Raw genomic sequence first — 18077 nt, 5'->3', positions numbered from 1 at the left:
CAAACTTGTATGAAGAAATCGAATAATTTTTAGTAATAACAAAACATTTTTATATATTAAGGTATACACTATTTTTTTTATAATTTGTTATTTCAAAAAACGTCGAGTAATGTAGTGTTGCAGCATACTGCATATTATTCTATTTTTTTAATTAACAATTTTGTTGTTTATAACAGTAACTTAACAAAATTAATTGAAAAATGTTGAATAAAAAAAAATAAAATAAACAGTGTACCTGAACATAAATATTCCTTACTTTTTGAAAAATATATAAGTTTATTATTAAATGCACGGTTTCAATCATTCAATGTGCCAACTTAAATTTTTAGTCACACTGAGATAGCATCTTTTTACTTAAAGATCTGAGCTACCATGTTTTCCAAGCTTAATTTGAGATAGCATGTTTTCCAATCGAAATCTGAGATAGCATGTTTTCGTACTAAAGCGTCGATATGGTCCTTTGAATGAATGTTTCATCGTCACTGGATTGCGCAAGGAGATGCCGATAAACGTCCACACGATTTTCTACCTTTTGTTTGGTCATCAAACGAGGAACAAATTTTACTGCACTCAATTCGTGTTCAATTTTTCAGTCAAAATTTTATGACATGACCCAGTTGCGATGCTAACTTCTGCAATTTCTCTGAGAGTCAATTGGCGATTTGTACTGTACGCACCAGTTCTTTGATTTTCTGAACGTGAGAGTCATCACTTGAAGTCGAAGGGCTTCCTGGTCGAGAGTCGTATTCAATTGACTTAACAACCACTTTTAAATCGTGAAAACTATTCGTAACACTACCCAGAGCAGCATCTCCGTGAGCTTATTTCAAAAGTTGAAACGTGGAAGTTTTCCCCAATTTCACGCAAAATTTTACGTTGCATCGTTGTTCCAGAAAATCGCACATTTCCAAAATTGTCGCTAACACAACGTTGCACCCAAATAACAATATCACGAAAACTAAATGAGATATAAACAATTCAAAAACGTGGTTACAAAGGAGGTTATGCGCAACGCAGTGCTGCCAACCGCATATCACTAAATATCTCCATTAGCGCGTAAATCAGAGAGTTCGGTTATTTCTTGAACTGACTTCGTATCTGTTAGTCTTGTATGTATTGTCCTTGAATATACACAATGTCTTATCTAGATATATTTTTTAATAAAATTCACTCCATTCAGAACTCGTAATTATTGACTGGAACTTTCTTGGAATGTCTACATGTTTTAAATAAATGGCCACTTGTTTAATAAATAAATTGACCATTGATAACCTGACCTACTATTAAGTGTACTTTCAGATGTGAACTGGTTACTAATTAAATATACAGTATTCGTCTCGCTCGTTGTAGACAATAATAATAGTTTTTATATGGAGGTATTGTACCGAGAACTATTTTAATTCAGGCTAATTGTCTAAAACTGTTTTCTTTAGCAGAAATATAGTTTTCCAAAAGAATTTGTGTTTCGAATTTACTTATTACTTATTAGTTTTGTTGTAAATGGTAAAAGTAATGATATTTTTTGCTACCTACGTCCGGTTTTCTCTTGGTTTGACGTTACATTTTTATTCCAAGGCAATCTTGATGCCAAGTTTGAAAAACTTGGGCAACATATTTTTACTGTGCTACTAGAGTATTGGAATAATTAAATAAAGTAAGAGAAGAGCATTATGTGATATAAGTCACTAAAAATCTAAAAATAAGACATTTTTTACAGTGTTTTGTAGGTTATGTGAGTTTATTCTCTATAATTATTAGAACGTCATTAGATGCTCATCAAGGACGAATATGTTATTTCCAGAGACTCGTATGATTAATAATTGCGATTTTTTTCCAATATATTTATTTAAAACACATCACAAAATGTGTTAATGGTTTCTTGCATATAATGGGTGTTTGTTTAACCTGAAACATTCAATTATCTCGAGAAATAAGCACCCTACGAAAAAAATGTCAATAATCAAAATTGAATCATTCCGCGGGGGAAATACGTTAGTGTTAAAATTAGTTCCTCTTGTAGGTGGGGAGGAGAGTAACTTTGAAATATTAAATAGGAAACTTCATTTTTTATTTTATTAAATCGATGTTCACTTATTTTCCTTATCGCATAGTCTATTTTGCAGTAAAATGAAACATAATGTGAACATAAAAAATATATTAATACTATTTTAAGCATTAAATCTGCCAAATTATTCTTGATTAATTTATAAAAATTGTGAAATTAAACAATAATAAATTACCGATATTTTAATGAAAAACGTATAGTCACAAGTAACTGTTACAAAACATTACGAGTAGATGAATATATCAAATTTAAAAGAAATCGTTTAGGCTAAAAAAAAGATTGTAGCAAAACAGCTCCAAAAAAATATAGTTATGTTTTTGAAAAAGTGCCATAGGATTTTATAACTTATACCACTATTTTTACGAGTAAGGTCGTCCTTCAAAGAAATTGTTTTTTTTTACAATTAAAAACTAATTCGCTTTGGTTTGTTATGTATGCTACGTGACGTTCTTTCTCTAGTAACAGTTAGTTAATTGATATCATTATGTGTATTGTTATTTACCACTTTCTTTTTTTTTTTGGACGCGTGTAAACACTTACGTGTATGTAACACTAGCCTTTATAAATAAAATATGTAAAATAAATAGTAAACTAACAAATTTTCCGTATGCTAAAGATATCTAGCAAACGAATAAAAATGTGAATGAAATTTGTAGATCTTCTGTATAAGCGAAGCTGTAGACAAATGTGTTAGTAGAGAAGAGGGGATGAACATTTTGTAGCGAAACTGTAAGATTAAGAATTTTACTAAAGTTTTGTTCGGTGAATGGCAACTTGTAAGTAATCTAATACAAAACTATGTATATATTTACAAATATTCGGGATGGGCAACGTTGATATCTAAATCACTAAATCAAATGGTATTTCAATGCTGAAAACTAACTTTTAGCAATTTTTTAAATGTTGCATTTTAATTTTCACACAAGTTGCACAATTACCTAATGAAATAATTTAATTCCGATAAATGTTTAGACTGTGTACGGAACGTAATCGCGGGGAATTAGAACAATGTACATATTATTACAACACAACGCAACTTGGTGGTTATGCTTTACAATTCTGTAATTACACTTTTTGCACGCACTTATTTTTTTAATTTTTTTTTCTCTTCGCTGGTGCCCATCCACCGCTAGTTGCTTTTTTCACCGGCTTGTAGCTGTAAAGGTCCATGCACTGGCTGTTATATTTTAGATTTTTACACGGTTGAATCACTTTTTCACTGGTAACGACCGTTACTGGTGGGGAGGAGAGATTAACTGAAGATTTCAAATGATCATTATCAAGCTTTTTTTGCTTGATGCCTTTCCAAAAGAAGAAAATGTCTGTACAATATTAAAAAAAAAAACTATTCCGCTCAGTATTCGGAAAGATTTTTTTAAGCTAAATTTATAATTTTTTGCTGTTTATAAAAAATATTTTAAGATGCATTTGAATGTACATATATTGTAATTATTATATATTTTTTTAATTTTCAAAGCCTACACGATGCATTAGAAGTGTACCAGGTGATCCAAGCCATCAAGTCGTTCTGTTTGATTAGTGTTAGCAACAGCATATTGGTTATGAGTAAATGGACTAATTTCGTTAAATAAATTCATCAATTTAAAATTAACTTTTACACACTTCTATACTACTTTGTTTAAAATTTATTTCATTATGGAAAAAAAATGTTTTTTTATCCATACCTTTATTTTACATAAAACATGTAAATGTTAACAATGTTAACTAAAATATTAATAATAAGTTAATAAATATAATTTCGACTCTTTAGGAATTGACCTAGAACTACATAGTAGTGTTTAAAATGTAATCGGTATTGAATTAAAATCAACGGAAAAATATAGAGGGTCTTGTTTGAATTTCGATTTGGATTAAACCGAAAGTGGCAGAAAAATAATTTGTTAATATTAAACGAGCTATAATTGTAGTGACCGTATGGCTTGGATCACCTACGAAAGCCTAATTCCTGTGTGAATAGGAAAATTAGACCAAGGTTTTCATTCAGGAGCATTTGAATTAAAATATTTTACTTTCGGTATCGTTTCTTGTTATTTTATTAAACATGTGTTGTATTATTTTAGTAATTACATTGATTATAAAAAGACAAAACGTCTGATGATCTCACGCCATATCAAAAATAAGCTGCACATATATCAAAAATATTATTAAAATGTTTATAAATCCTGGCTTGTCTTTTTTTTTTGTAAATTATCAAATAGATAGTACCTCAGTGCTAGATATTTTCAAGTAAACATTGTGTGTTGTTTCCAAGAATGTACTCATGACGTACAGCCTGTTCCGATTAAAATAATTGGATGGCATGACTGCTGTATGAATTGAAGATGGAAAAAATTGAAAATATGTTCGTTAAAATGCTTATGACCGGAAATCTATGCATATTAATTTTCAGATTTCTTTGCAGTTGGTCATCTACAGGGTGATTCTAAAACATATAGTCAAACTGAAACAGAAGATAGGAAATAATATTTAAAGAAAAAAGTGGCTTTTTTGTATAACTGTAAAATGATATAATAAACCATATCCAAATGAAAAGAGGAACAGGTAGAATATATAGTAATAATTAAAAGACAGTATTTTTGTACTGTACAATAATAGATATCGATAATATTCACCGTTTCCTAGAAAATTCGAAATAAAATTATAAGCTCTAATAAATTGGATTCCAACATTCAATACTATCATGGATTGCTTTCAAATTTTAAATATGCATTATATCAGTTAAAATTTGAAAAGAAATTGTAAGGAAAGTGGATCTAGAACTCTCTAATATTTTGTTAAAGGTCTATTAAAACACAGGAGTCAATAAAGTTGGAAGTCTATCTCGAAGGGAATAGATTTTAACGGCAATGTTCTTAACATGTTTTCTTATTTTAGACGGGGCGTTTATATGCGCAATTTTTTGTCCAAGACTTTAGAAAAACTGAACAAGTTAAAAACATATCTTTTCATTGGTACAATGTTGTATAAAGTTTCTTCATGGTATAAGACAATTGACAATACATTAAAAATAATGAAAAAAAGCATATTTTTACCTCGTATCTTTATCTTACGTTTCCTGAATTTTTCACGTCTTTTGAACATAAGGAAAATCGCGTACGGTGCTATAAACATAATCACACGCCGCAGAATACTTTTAGGAAACTATTGACACATGCATTAATCCCAATTATTGAGTATGTTTACAAATTTGCTGGGTAAATCAGGAAAGATATATTTTCTGATATTTACATGTTCTCCGTGATGTTTCAATGCGAGAAATTAAAGGAATCGCTCTATAGTAGGATCAAATTCGATGCAAAGTAATAAATCATTGCCTGTCAAGGGATCCAGTGCAATACGCTTTTAAGTTGTTTAGAAATTGAATAATTTCTTTATACATTATGAAGGAACGAAGGGATCAGTTCACGTCTGGCACCCTTGTTCCTACAAAAAATCATTTATTCTCATAAACTATTTATTTTAAATGTAATTTATTATAAATCCAATTTGTTTTTTAAATTCCACATATGTACTACATTTTACTTCTGTACGCGCCACTGTTGTTTACTTGTTTTTTGGAGTCGGTCTCTGATTTACGACCAAGCTCGCCAGGTTAGTATCTGACGTATAACCGACAACTTCGTACACTCGATGCACCTGGGCGACTACAGTTATTACCAGAACACAGTGCGCATTCAGCGGTGTTTCAGATTTTACATTCAATTTCATTTTAAATTTGAATTGGTTCATCTTACGCCTCCTAAAAATGATACGATTTTCCCTTGATAAAAGACCGACAGTTTTTTGCTCTACTTTGCATCCAATACGATCTTACTATAGTTTAGCCTTACGGTTCGTCATAGCATGGATCTATTTGTTCTATTATTGTCTTATTAAAAATGCGATTTCTTGTCTATAAAGCGTCAGCCTTAATTGATATACTGCATCGATAAAATTTTAAAATAATTCATGGCATTTTTTATTTTCGAATATGTTTTTAATGCATGAAAACTTCTATTGCCAAATTTTTTACAAAATTGGTACAGATGCTATTTTTATTTAAAATGAGATTTTCTATTTCCTGTCTCAATTTTGAAAGTCACCCTGCATAGTGCCTAATTTTTATTGATCAAACAGGGAGGGAGAAGTAGATTATTAAAAAGGTTTTTTTTTGAAAATTGACCACACTAATATTTTCCAGAAAAAGCGCTTCAAAAGATATCGTGTAGGTACTGTCATTGATTAAATTGTGATCAAACAAACGTGATCTTCAAAAAAAAATGCGGTTTACGTTTCTTATTAACGGAGATAATCCGTAAATAAATTGTAAAATAAATTGACATTAAATTAAAAAAATACATTGCAAAGTAAGTGAAGAGAAGTCTCATAACAACAAACTGTTCGAAGTTATCTTCTTCATGTTCAATGCACAACTGAGCTCGCCGAATCTAGAATGCATCACACCATCACAGGCGAAGCGTATACCTATCCCTTGAATTGCCTCGGCGTCAACATGACTCAATTCTTCCGCAGTGTTAATTTAATTTATAATCTCTTAAATTATCTCGGTTCATAAAAAAATATATTTTTATGTAGTTAGGTTAAAAATCATTTGTTCAACCCAATTTAATCAATGACACTACTGTCAGTACCTATACTCTATGTCTATACCATGTCATGTGAAAAGCTTTTTCCGGGAATTGAAATTGAAAATAACTTGATAAAAAAGCTTTTATTCACAGTAATTTGTGTACCAAGTACTCCCTCATGACACATTTTAGGAGCTATGTTCATTGTTTACAGTTACATTAAGTTTTTGACATTAACGTGTAGAATCATTCCTCGAGTTTAAACGCATAGCTATATTTTTTTTTTTCAAAAAACAGGATTAAAGGAATAGTAATATTTTTTTTGGGATGACTATTATTTGATTCTCAACTCTTATTTTTTAATAATCCACATGTTGCTAAAGTTTGTTCAATAAAAATCGAATCACCCTGTATAGGTACTTTCAATTATAATTCACTATCTATTTTTCCGACATTTACATCGCGTCTTGAAAATTAATTAATGATTACGTGCGACGAAAACAAAAAAAATGTAAAACCCCACCCGTAACTGTCTTTACCAGCGTACACTCGTTGCGTGCAATCGTCAGCGTGTGCTGCGTGACGTTGCGATATATCTCGCAAACTAACTGTGATGCCTGTCTCTGTGTTGGGTGCAGTGACCTCCCCGAAGACCGCTCCACTGTGCTACTTCTGGGCGTCACCAGGATACCGACGTCGCCCGCGCCGACGCGCCGCCCCTGCTCCCTCGCCCTAACCTCCCACAACCACCATTCCTTCCCTGCTCTCGTAGACGGCCCCCAGGTGCGCCGCAACTCCCTTTCCTCCAGCAGGCGCGGCGTCGTAAGGAGAAATTCTTCTAGAAAGAGGGAAGGCCGCCACTACTGTCAGGTCAGCGGCATGACAGTTCATAGATATACCGAAGGCTCAGGGAAAGAGGGCAGTGCGTTTGGCGACGCACAGAGCCTTCATAAATGATTACAAACCACGTGACCAGTAATTTTGTTTTCAACGGTAATTTTATTTCCTTGACGTTGGCAAATAAATTTCGATGCAACAATATTCTATTTCATCGGCCGTGATTGGTGAACCAATGACTTTGCATTATCTCGAGCGTAGGCGTAACGGTTTGTTACTGTTCATTATAAACGAATCATTAATATTGCTGACGCCAAAATTTAGGTACCAACCGTGAATTGTTGTGTTGCCTAAGCTCGGCTTGTAAATATTTATGAAGACTCTGTATATTGTAAGCAGAAAGATAAAATGATCCTAAATTGTCCCTGGATATTGTCAGGACGGACAGTACATACGTAGAATTATTTATACATAGCGTAACTAAATTGCAAGGCTAAACTTTGATGGTGGATCCTACGTCACCCTTTAATAAAAAAATATAAACATGTTTGTAAATGCTTCGTTTTGAAGATACTATAGGGTCCAAAAATAATAGAAGATCTGATTTATTATTCAAGTTGCAATAAATAGTTTAAGAAAACCACAAATATTTTTTTTCATTTATGGAAAACGCGATTACTTGAATTATTATCATTATTTCAAAAATAATTTACTGTCATGATCTATTATGAATAATTTTCTATACATTTAGTTTATCATTTACCTCGAAATCGGTGCATTCTGGCGACATGAACACATTTTTTGTAAAGCCTTTAGTGCTTTATAATAATATCGTAATAGTGACTTACAGTTTACAAAATTTTGGAAGCAAAAATTACTTAGTCCACGCCATATACAGGTTCGGAAAGTACCGATGGTCCATCTGCCGTTACGTGAGAGCGATAAAGTAAGACATAGAAATCCATGTGATAGAGAAGGATGGCTATAATGAAGGCGTCTCATAGTCACCGCCCGTTTCGCCCTTCCACAAATAAGATCCACTTCTTATTTGTGGAAGGGCCAAATGGGCGGTGACTACTAGACGCCTTCATTATAGCCATCTTTTTCTATCGCACGGATTTCTATGACTTACTTTATCGCTCTCACGTAACGGCAGATGGACCATCGGTACTTTCCGACCCTGTATGAAACAACTATGGTATGCTCATATGTTTGTGAACAATCAAAAACTAATGCCGTACACCCAGTTTGAAAAACAATCATTTTGTGTCTCGAATTCAAAGCATTTTTGGAACATAGGAACATTTTTGTTAATTTGTGACATAACTATTTGCTATTAAAGTTTGGCCAAACACTTTAATTACACCCTGTATAATTTTTTTTATCGTAATGGATGACAACAAGGAAGATAAACTTCTTCTAAATATTCTATGAAATTTTGATCTGAATATTAATTTACGCAAATCCCACGTCTTGCGTAGAAGGCAGTTTTAGTGGGTGGCTGTTACTATTTTAGACCTTTTTTTATTTACACCCATATTTATTTATTTTTTAAATCTTGATGTCCAGATTGTTTGGGAAAATGGTACCAACTCTTGAGTAAATAGCAAAAATCAATTCGTTTTCGAGAAATTCAGATTTACATATAAAATTTACAAATTATTGTCTTTATGGTATAATTTCTAATTAAAATATTACAGAACGCGATTGCATATGCTCTCAGTTTTGAACACATATTGTAAACCAACTGCTGGAGTTATGTTATCGCTAAAAATATTAAAATTTGCTTAAATATATTCTTAATATCTACTGTCCACGTTTAAAGGCAGATCTCTACAAACCTGGAAAATCGGAAAAAATCATGGATTTTTGCATGACCCGGAAAAATTAAGGAGTTTGATTTGATTCAGGGGAAATTTATACTTACATATAAAGATGTAAAAGTAAAATAGGGAATGATGTATGAGGAAATGGACATCCAACCTGTTGCTTTTGTCGCAAAATTAATTTTAGAGAGAAATTCATTCTTACGGTCATGGAAACATTTTGATACATTGGGAAAAGTCAGGGGGAACTTAGGGAAAATATACTTTATATATCCTGAAAGGGGTATATCTGTCTTATTATCCATTTTCGGAAAAAGGTTATTTTATTATGTTCTATACGCCCTGAAAATATCGGGAGACAATTTAGGACCACCGTGTATAAATAACGACAGAAAAATGTTATCAGTGCTGCTGTTTGCATAATCATTTGTTAATTTGTGGCGTCATTTTCAGTATAGCAGTGATAACGACCTCGTTGTATATGGTGTACCAAGAAGATATAACCTTATTTGTTTTTTTACAGTTTTCCAAATTTTTGAATTTCGATTTCTTTTTGCAGTTCATTACATCAATAATTATTATCTACAATTTAGAATTGATCTCTCAAAACAATGCCATTTTTCAACTTGAAATATGTACATATATGCTGTTAGCTAAACGTATACCCTCTTTCTTTTTTTTGGGTCGCTCTGTATAACGTGCGGATACGGAAGTAGTTAAGTAGGTTACAATTCCTGCAAAACCTGGTTGTGTCTACGGAATATGATATTCTTTGAATTAAATTCTAGAAAACTGCTAAATTTAAAACTACCAAAATACGTATGGGTTATGTAGAAAAAAATCATTTTGTTTACTTAAATACTCAAATTTTAAAAATTCTATCAAAATTGAAAAAAGGAAACGTATTAACATTTTATTTGGAATTGCTGAAATATTCAGGGCCGAATTAACCTATGGTGAGGCCCGGGGCTACAAGCTAAAAAAAAGTCAAGCGATCAGCGACTTCTAAACACTTTTTGATTCCATTCTAAAAAAAGGTCAAAATTTCAAAACCTACACACTTTTTGGTTTAATTTTACCAGATTTTGCTGCCAAAGCCCCCCCCCAATCTCGTGGAAGTTTGGCGACACTGCAACCAATTAGAACTAATTACCACCAATATATTTTTAAGTAGAATAACAAAAGTTATATATTTAGTAATAGGCTTAAAAAAATAGTTTTCAAGAAAATGTTAAAACGTTTCTGAATTAGCTTTCAAAAAGTTATTTTTTTCTCAACGTTTCAAATTATCTCTTAAGAAGTGAACACACCCAATAATTTTGCGGGGATTGACTACGATGTGTTCCGATTTTTATCGCCCACTGCTTGAGGTAGGTGCCCATTGTCAACGTTACCTCACTCTCCGACTGTGACAGAACCAAGTTTTTGACGAAATGCTCCGAGAATAGGGTAAATCCCCAAACCAGCTTGACACCGTCCAACTGTTTTTCCCATGACGGTTACGTCGACGTCGCGACGCCGACTGTGATGGAGCGCTCAGTGGACTCCATCGGGACTTGCTCCCTGGACGTAGAGGCGTCCGTCTGCGACGTGTCAGGTAGCGTGTTTGCGATGACTGGTGTTTTTCTTTTCACCAAAGAGCTGTTTGGTTAATTTTCAAGACTTATTTTTCTTGTATCTGTAATAAATACATTGGTTACAAATAAGACTAAAATCGCCATATGTCACTATTTAATATTTTTCACTTCAAATATATGAAAAAGTGACAAGTAATAAAAATTAAGAAAAAAATAAAAAACATTACCTAATTTTTAAAATTGAAAATTATGTTAATAAACTACCTTTGAAAATAATTTCTAGAAATAAAAAAACAAACCTAAAATTTAAAATCTATGGAAATACCTACTTGGTAAAACTTTTCTTTTACTGATACTAATCTATCCAAAATCTCAATGATAAATAAGAAATGTAGTCTTGAAAAGTTCTATCCTAATCTCCTTATTTTGGTTTTTATTTCTCCATAGATAGGCTCATTTTGTTGGGTCTCATATGACTAAGGAAGGCAAACTAATACCTTTTGCTGCTTCCAGCTACAATAACTTGTGTGTCAACTATTTATTCGCTTACAATAATGTGCTTATTTATATTTGTATGCTTTCTTTGGTAGCGAAAGTGAAAATTTTCATTGAAAAATATATTGACAATTATTTATTAATGTATTCTGTTACTAGAAATGTTTTTATTTTTTAACATTAAATAATTATAGATGATGTAATAATTATCTAGTTTATAAATAGACATTACATTTCACAATTTTATACCAAATTTTTTAATGATTATAACAGGATATATTTATTATGACTTATAGATAGAGAGATAACATAATTTTGTTATAATTGTTGTATAATCACTATTTCAGCTTAAATAAATGTGAGTTGTTGGAAATCGGTTATCTACATTGTAAGTGTAATTATTATATAAAACAAAGATGAACTTTGATAAGCCATACATACATAATTAATTAGATATTTGATCATTTTTACGTAATTATAAATTAATTCCAATAATATTAATAAATAAAAAATTGTACTTGTTAGTAATATCAGATTAAATTTTCACCTTTTTGTAATAAAAAAAAGTTGGGATGCATATGATAAATATTTATAGTCTATTTTACAATTCCTAATTTTTTGCACTTTTGGTGCTTATAAAAAGACAGTTTTACAAATAAAATTTTAACCTTTGAAACTTAATCATTTTTATTTATAACTGTCCAAACTCAGATAATGTTTATCAGCTGTCAGGTGCAGATGGTATTCAGTCCACCCAGTTAAATATTCATTTAAGTTGAAACAACTCTGGACTAGAGGCCACTGTTCATTTACCTGTCGAGGTCTTACGTAAGTTTAATAATATGGTAATGTATGCAACATTATTTTCTATTATGAATTTTAAGCAGACAAGAAATGTTAATGTATACACAATTTAGTAAATAACCGATAAAATTATAAGTTTATACCAACTCGAATAGCTAATATGTACTCTAAATTAATAGTAACTTAAGCCTAACAAATTCTAATGCTTTGCTAAATAAATCAGCTAATATCTAATTCATTAGTAGTCATAGTAACTTGTAGGCTGAACTGATCAAGGTTAAATATCCTACATTAACAACAGCACAGTATATTTACATGTGAAACTAATTACATTGTATGTTTTAGATTGGTCTGAATTATCTTCAGTTGGAACCCTTCGGAGCACTAATCTGGTGACACCATCCCCTCCTGAGCCGCACTTACCCTCTTATCTGAGTTTGGCTTGCACAGTGAACGGCTACTCGACTACCACGAATTACGATCCGATTCGACTTGCCAGATCCAGAGATGCTTCCCCGCACAGAATTGACTCTGATTTGACACCCAACAAAGTTACATACTCAGTGCAGAATAACTTGCTGTCGCCTCCGAATCTCGTGCCCCTACCCACCAGGTCAAAACCAAAAAGTGAAATGGGGGAGAATACCTTAACGCAGCATCACCACCAAGAGTTTTATAGCTCCACGAAAACCATGAGCTTTATGAGTAAAGAGACTCATTTCGCTTCAAACTTGTTTTCGGCAAAGGATACGATCGATGGGTGCCTAGAGAATGGACATCACAATATCCACAGTAAATGTGTTAGTTTTGAGAGTAAGAACATCACTTCAATTAACGGACAGAATAAGTGCACTTCGGAAACATCGATTAGGCAAGAATTTTCTAATGGAAACGAGACAAAATCATTTATTCAACAGAGGGTTGAGCGACTTTATGGGCCAGGAGCCCTTGCGCAGGGATTTTTTGTATCGAAACGACAGAAAAATCGTCTCTCTGAATCAGAGGATAAGAATACCTCATTAAACTCTGAAATACACTCAAAATCCATGACTGATAAACTGATAGAAGATGATCTGGAACCTTCAATGAAACAGAGCACTAGCAGCCCCACTCTACCTGTTCTGAGGCATTTGAGACCAGAATTCAGGGCACAGTTGCCCATCATTAGTCCAAGAAAAGGTGTGGAAAGTTTAATGCAGAAAAGTGTTACAGTTCCTAAGCTGAAGGATGAGACAAAGGTGAACGGTCATTCTAGTACTGAAGAGGAAGTTAAAATATCTGCACTTAAGGATGTTAGCAATGGACATGCCGAGTTGATTATTAAGGAAAAGTCAGGTGAGTGTGTTTGTCATATTTATCATTTCATTGAGCGAACAATACGAGGTATTTTGAAAAAAGGTATGGTGAATTCAGGAGCTGATAAAACACACAAAAACAATTTCTTCCTATGAACCATGGTACTATTGAATTTTGCTTTTGAGATACAGGACAAAATAAATGTATTGCATATTGTAGGTACAAGTAAGTTTTTAAGGATATGTCCCAGAAATATTTTAGACTTAACTTTTTTGAGGTTAGGTTTTCTGCACTGTATGAGATATATCATTATGTAAAATTTAATTTAATTAATTTAATATTTTTTTAACAAACTGTTTTAAAATATTGTATATTCCTGTTGTCACATATGAGACTGGTTGATTCCATCTTGGAATGTTCTTAAGGACTGTTTCGATATAGACTATTTCCGGAACTAAACAAACACTTTATTTTACTGTAAAAATCAATCATTTTACCTGACGCAAATATTTGTCAACATAGCCATTACTGTATCAATCAGAAATCATTTGTCGCTGTCACAGCCCCAACAGTAAAAGTTTTGTCGAGAATTATTTATAGAAAATGATGGAAGAAGACATTCAGTGCATGCCGTCTGAAATTTGGGAAAGTCATTAGAAACATGTTTCAAAATTCTACCACAAAAATCAGTCGAAAAATACAATCGTCAGTATGATTCATGGAATGGTACAAGAAACACAGAATTAAAAAATATAGTGGTATATCTTTCCGAGTTATCGAAAGAGTATTCTCCTTCTTCAATGTGGTTGTATTGTTCCATGGTGAAAGCAACCCTTTCATCAAAAAATGATGTTGACATTAATAAATATATAAAACTTACGGCTTTTTTAAGACAAAAAGGAAAAAATCATATTCCAAAAAAGTCCAAAACTCTTTCACAATAAGAAATATTTAAATTTTTAGTAAATGCACCAGATAAAATCTACTTGATGATGAAGGCAATTTATGCTAACTTCTCAAAAATAATTTCATATAAATGTAGTAACTATTTTATATTTGTGTTGTGTTTGGCATTGCTGGCTTTACGTAATGAAGAACTTTTGAATTTAAAAGGAAGTGACAGCACAAAGAAACAATTCTGGTTGTTCATGTAATTAAAAGAAAGATCAATAGGCCTCGAATATTTGTGATCACTTCAGAGTTTGATGGAAGAGTAAAATCTGTACAATTATTTAACAGATACTTAGCTCTGCGTCCTAAATAGATTCCCCAGGACCGATTTTTCCTAACTTGTAGAAATGGTAAATGCACAGTCCAACCAGTTGGATTCCCTAGTTTTGGAAATGTACCAAGCAAAATTGTCAACTATCTGCATTTGCCAGAACCATCGCTTTATATGAGACATTGTTTTCGTCGCTCCTCCGTCACTCTCTTTGGCAACGCAAGCAGCAGTAAGGAAAATTTAAAACCACAACAAACACTAAAAATTAAAATAACTCAGAAACGCACAGGAATTTCGAAACAGAAGAAGGGACAATATTTTTCTTAAACTGAATGTAGATAATGAAAATAACAGTTTTTTAAAAAAATAGTCATTGGCGTAGAAGTTCTGTTTAAGAAAGGGGTTGAGCACCCCCCTCCACTCCGCCACTGTGCAAGTTTTTGAACATTTTTATGGCTTGTTTTATGCCCCTTAATCAATACGCATTATCTCCCAAACATGAAAAAAATCTGAGCATTCGTTTATAAGTTATAATGAATATTCGAGAAAAAAAAATTATATTCAACACCCCGTATCTCGGAAACGAAACCTTCTACGACATATGTTTATAGGAACTTTTCTTTTTAAAAACATGTGTTCTATCTCCTGTTAAGCCATTTTCCATAAGGTTTGTGCGGGGTCCTTTTTACGGCTGGCGAATAAGTTTTTTTTTGCACCATGCCAGTAAACTGTCTTTATCGAACTCACCTGTTACTCACCTCACTTGTTTCATGCGCTCGGCTCATAATCTCAGACTTATTCAATAAAGAATCACTTTACTAACTTGGTATATAAATAACTATTACCATTCTCACTTTTATTTATTTTATATGTTGTAACTTACTCATCTTCTTTGAATTCTATGAACTAAGAATGGAATTTAATATATCAGATATTAAAATACGTATTTCTGTACATCAGTAAAACAGATTTGTCTATGATTTGGTAACATTTTCAAATAATACCAAATTTTACAGAGGTTAGGCGGATTAAAAAGAGAAATTAATAAAAGTATTTAACCTGCATTATAAATAGTATCGTCACCAAAAAACTTGTAAACGATCTTCTAACCGTTTTCTCAAGACAATTTTACACAACAAAAAAATACTTTGTGTATTAACTGTGCCAATGTCAACTAATTTCTATCCATAAATACAGAATCCTTCCTTAATAAAACATTGGAGCAAATCTTTCAGATCATTCTAAAAAAAACTTAATATACACATTTGTCCTAAAATGCTCGAATCATGAGTCGAATCAACCTTAGGCATTGGCTTCATATTTCTTATACTAGATTAAAGTCCAGTGGTATTACTGTTGCCATTGCAATTGTATTTTTCACCTGAAAGTTCAGTTGTGATTTGTTCTAAAGGCAAGTCTTGTCGAATATATAATGCATCAGTAAAATCTGCTGATTGTGAGTGTAAACTTGCTATAGCTACAGACAAGGGATTTCCTATTTCTAGGAGATTTTCTATCATTAGCCGATTCCAATTCCATCTAGTATCGATTGCTTGTTTAATTTTTAGGGTAGGTAGCCTCATATTTCACATTTTTTAATTTGCCTGTAGCAAGGCCACTATATTTAAAATAGACAACTAAATTGTTACATTATATGAAATTACCTATATTTATTTGTTCCTTTTGTTTAAAGACTTATAATAATTAAAGTTTGCACCACATGTGAATAGTGGTCCTTTTACTAATGCTCTAGACCTGCATTTTTTACATTGCTCCCTTGTCTGAAATGATGGTTATGATTTTTTTTATTAATGCCCTGTGTGATATTTTGAACTCATCTCTTTAAAACATTGGAATGCAAAATGCTGTTATGGAGAAATGAACAAGGAACGGATATTGTCTGGTTGCCAAATATCCGGTTAATGAAACATATTTTACTTATAATGTAACATGAATTTTAATTTTGCGACATACCTATTGTCTGAAGGGATTTTTTTCAAATATATCTGCTTGTGATTTTATACAGGTACAAATTCTTGAGAAATGATGAAAACAATTTTAAAAGACTTAAACCATGTTGTTTTTTTTTATTTGTTGATAATTTAATTAGAATTTATATCGCCAGAGTTTTAGCTGTAGCCTTCTTTCTGACATTGGAATTGACTCTGAATAGGTAACCGTTTTTAAGTTTTGGTGTAAAGAAGGACATGTTGAGGTATTAGGAATATATTTTGTTTGAGGTCTATTTTCACTTCCATGGTTCCATGATATGGAAATACAACGGAGGCCTATCATTGGGATTATTCTCATTTTCTTCAGGAATATCAGAATTTTTTTTTATTATTCTAACACTCATATACAGGCAGTCCTCGTACTTACGGCATGTTCAGTTCTCAAAATATATAATGTAAATCGAAACTACGTATGTCAATCCTTTTTTTTTCAACCATTTCTATATAAAGTGAAGGAATTGGGTTCTATCAGAACATATAATGTAAAATAACTACATATTCAGTAAAAACTACAAAATTCAGTAAAAAAATTTTTCGATAAACGTGGGTCCACAATTGCTTACTTTTCGATATGCAAGATGTTAGTTTTTTTATTTTTTTCAATTTTTTACTAATAATTTCCAAACGGATTTGAATGTTGACATAAAACTTGGGGTACGGGGGTTTTTTAAGATGCTAAATTTAAATATGTATTTGCTTTTGGCGCTGCTTAGAGAAAAAAATATCTGAGGAGGTATATCGGGTTTACTAAAAATGCACAGATGTACTTGAAATTTATATAGCGTATTACCCAGTGCTCCCTCTGTGCGTCATATTTTTTTGAATCTAGAATTTGAGATATTGTTGTTGAAAGTTGTTCATTTTAACATAGGTTTATATGGCAAGCAAGGCAGAAATACATTTGAAAGACTTGATAAAAACGAAATTGATTTCAAACATATACATTTTTCCCAAATCCCATGTACATTGTTATAACAATAAATTGTCCACAACAGATTTTTTTTTGTAATGTTTTAAAAAAACTAAATTAATTAAAAAAGGCTAGGAAGCTGTGATATATTTATTAGAATAAAAAATACAGTTGATAAATCCTTTTAATATATTTAATGGTTTATAAAAACATTGTAATCCATACCCAGCAATATTTAGGGTTACATAAAGTTTTCTTTACTTGAATAATATAATTAGTAATACTTGAGAAAACAGCATTTGTACAGAATAACAAAGGAACATCAATATTTCTCAGCAAACTTTATATCTAAAAAATTAGTTATAGTTGCAAAACTTTTGTAACATTACTAAAATAGAGATTAAAAACACGAACAGTGAGTAATAATGTAATTTCTATCACAGA

At 31.8% G+C, this 18077-nt stretch overlaps 1 protein-coding gene across 1 annotated transcript in view; it reads left to right on the top strand.

The window, feature by feature from the left end:
* Nucleotides 1–18077, top strand: part of LOC108910342 — a 47439-nt gene that overhangs the window by 10208 nt on the left and 19154 nt on the right. Inside the window, exons 2-4 of the mRNA XM_018714914.1 lie at nucleotides 7293–7524; nucleotides 10692–10914; nucleotides 12539–13528. Coding sequence (XP_018570430.1) covers nucleotides 7293–7524; nucleotides 10692–10914; nucleotides 12539–13528 — 1445 coding nt within the window. The remainder of the gene's footprint in view (nucleotides 1–7292; nucleotides 7525–10691; nucleotides 10915–12538; nucleotides 13529–18077) is intronic.

The sequence above is a fragment of the Anoplophora glabripennis genome, unplaced genomic scaffold (assembly GCF_000390285.2).
Source record: "Anoplophora glabripennis isolate ALB-LARVAE unplaced genomic scaffold, Agla_2.0 scaffold459, whole genome shotgun sequence".
Classification (NCBI taxonomy): Eukaryota; Metazoa; Arthropoda; class Insecta; order Coleoptera; family Cerambycidae; genus Anoplophora; species Anoplophora glabripennis.
This window is presented reverse-complemented; position numbering and strand designations above follow the sequence as displayed.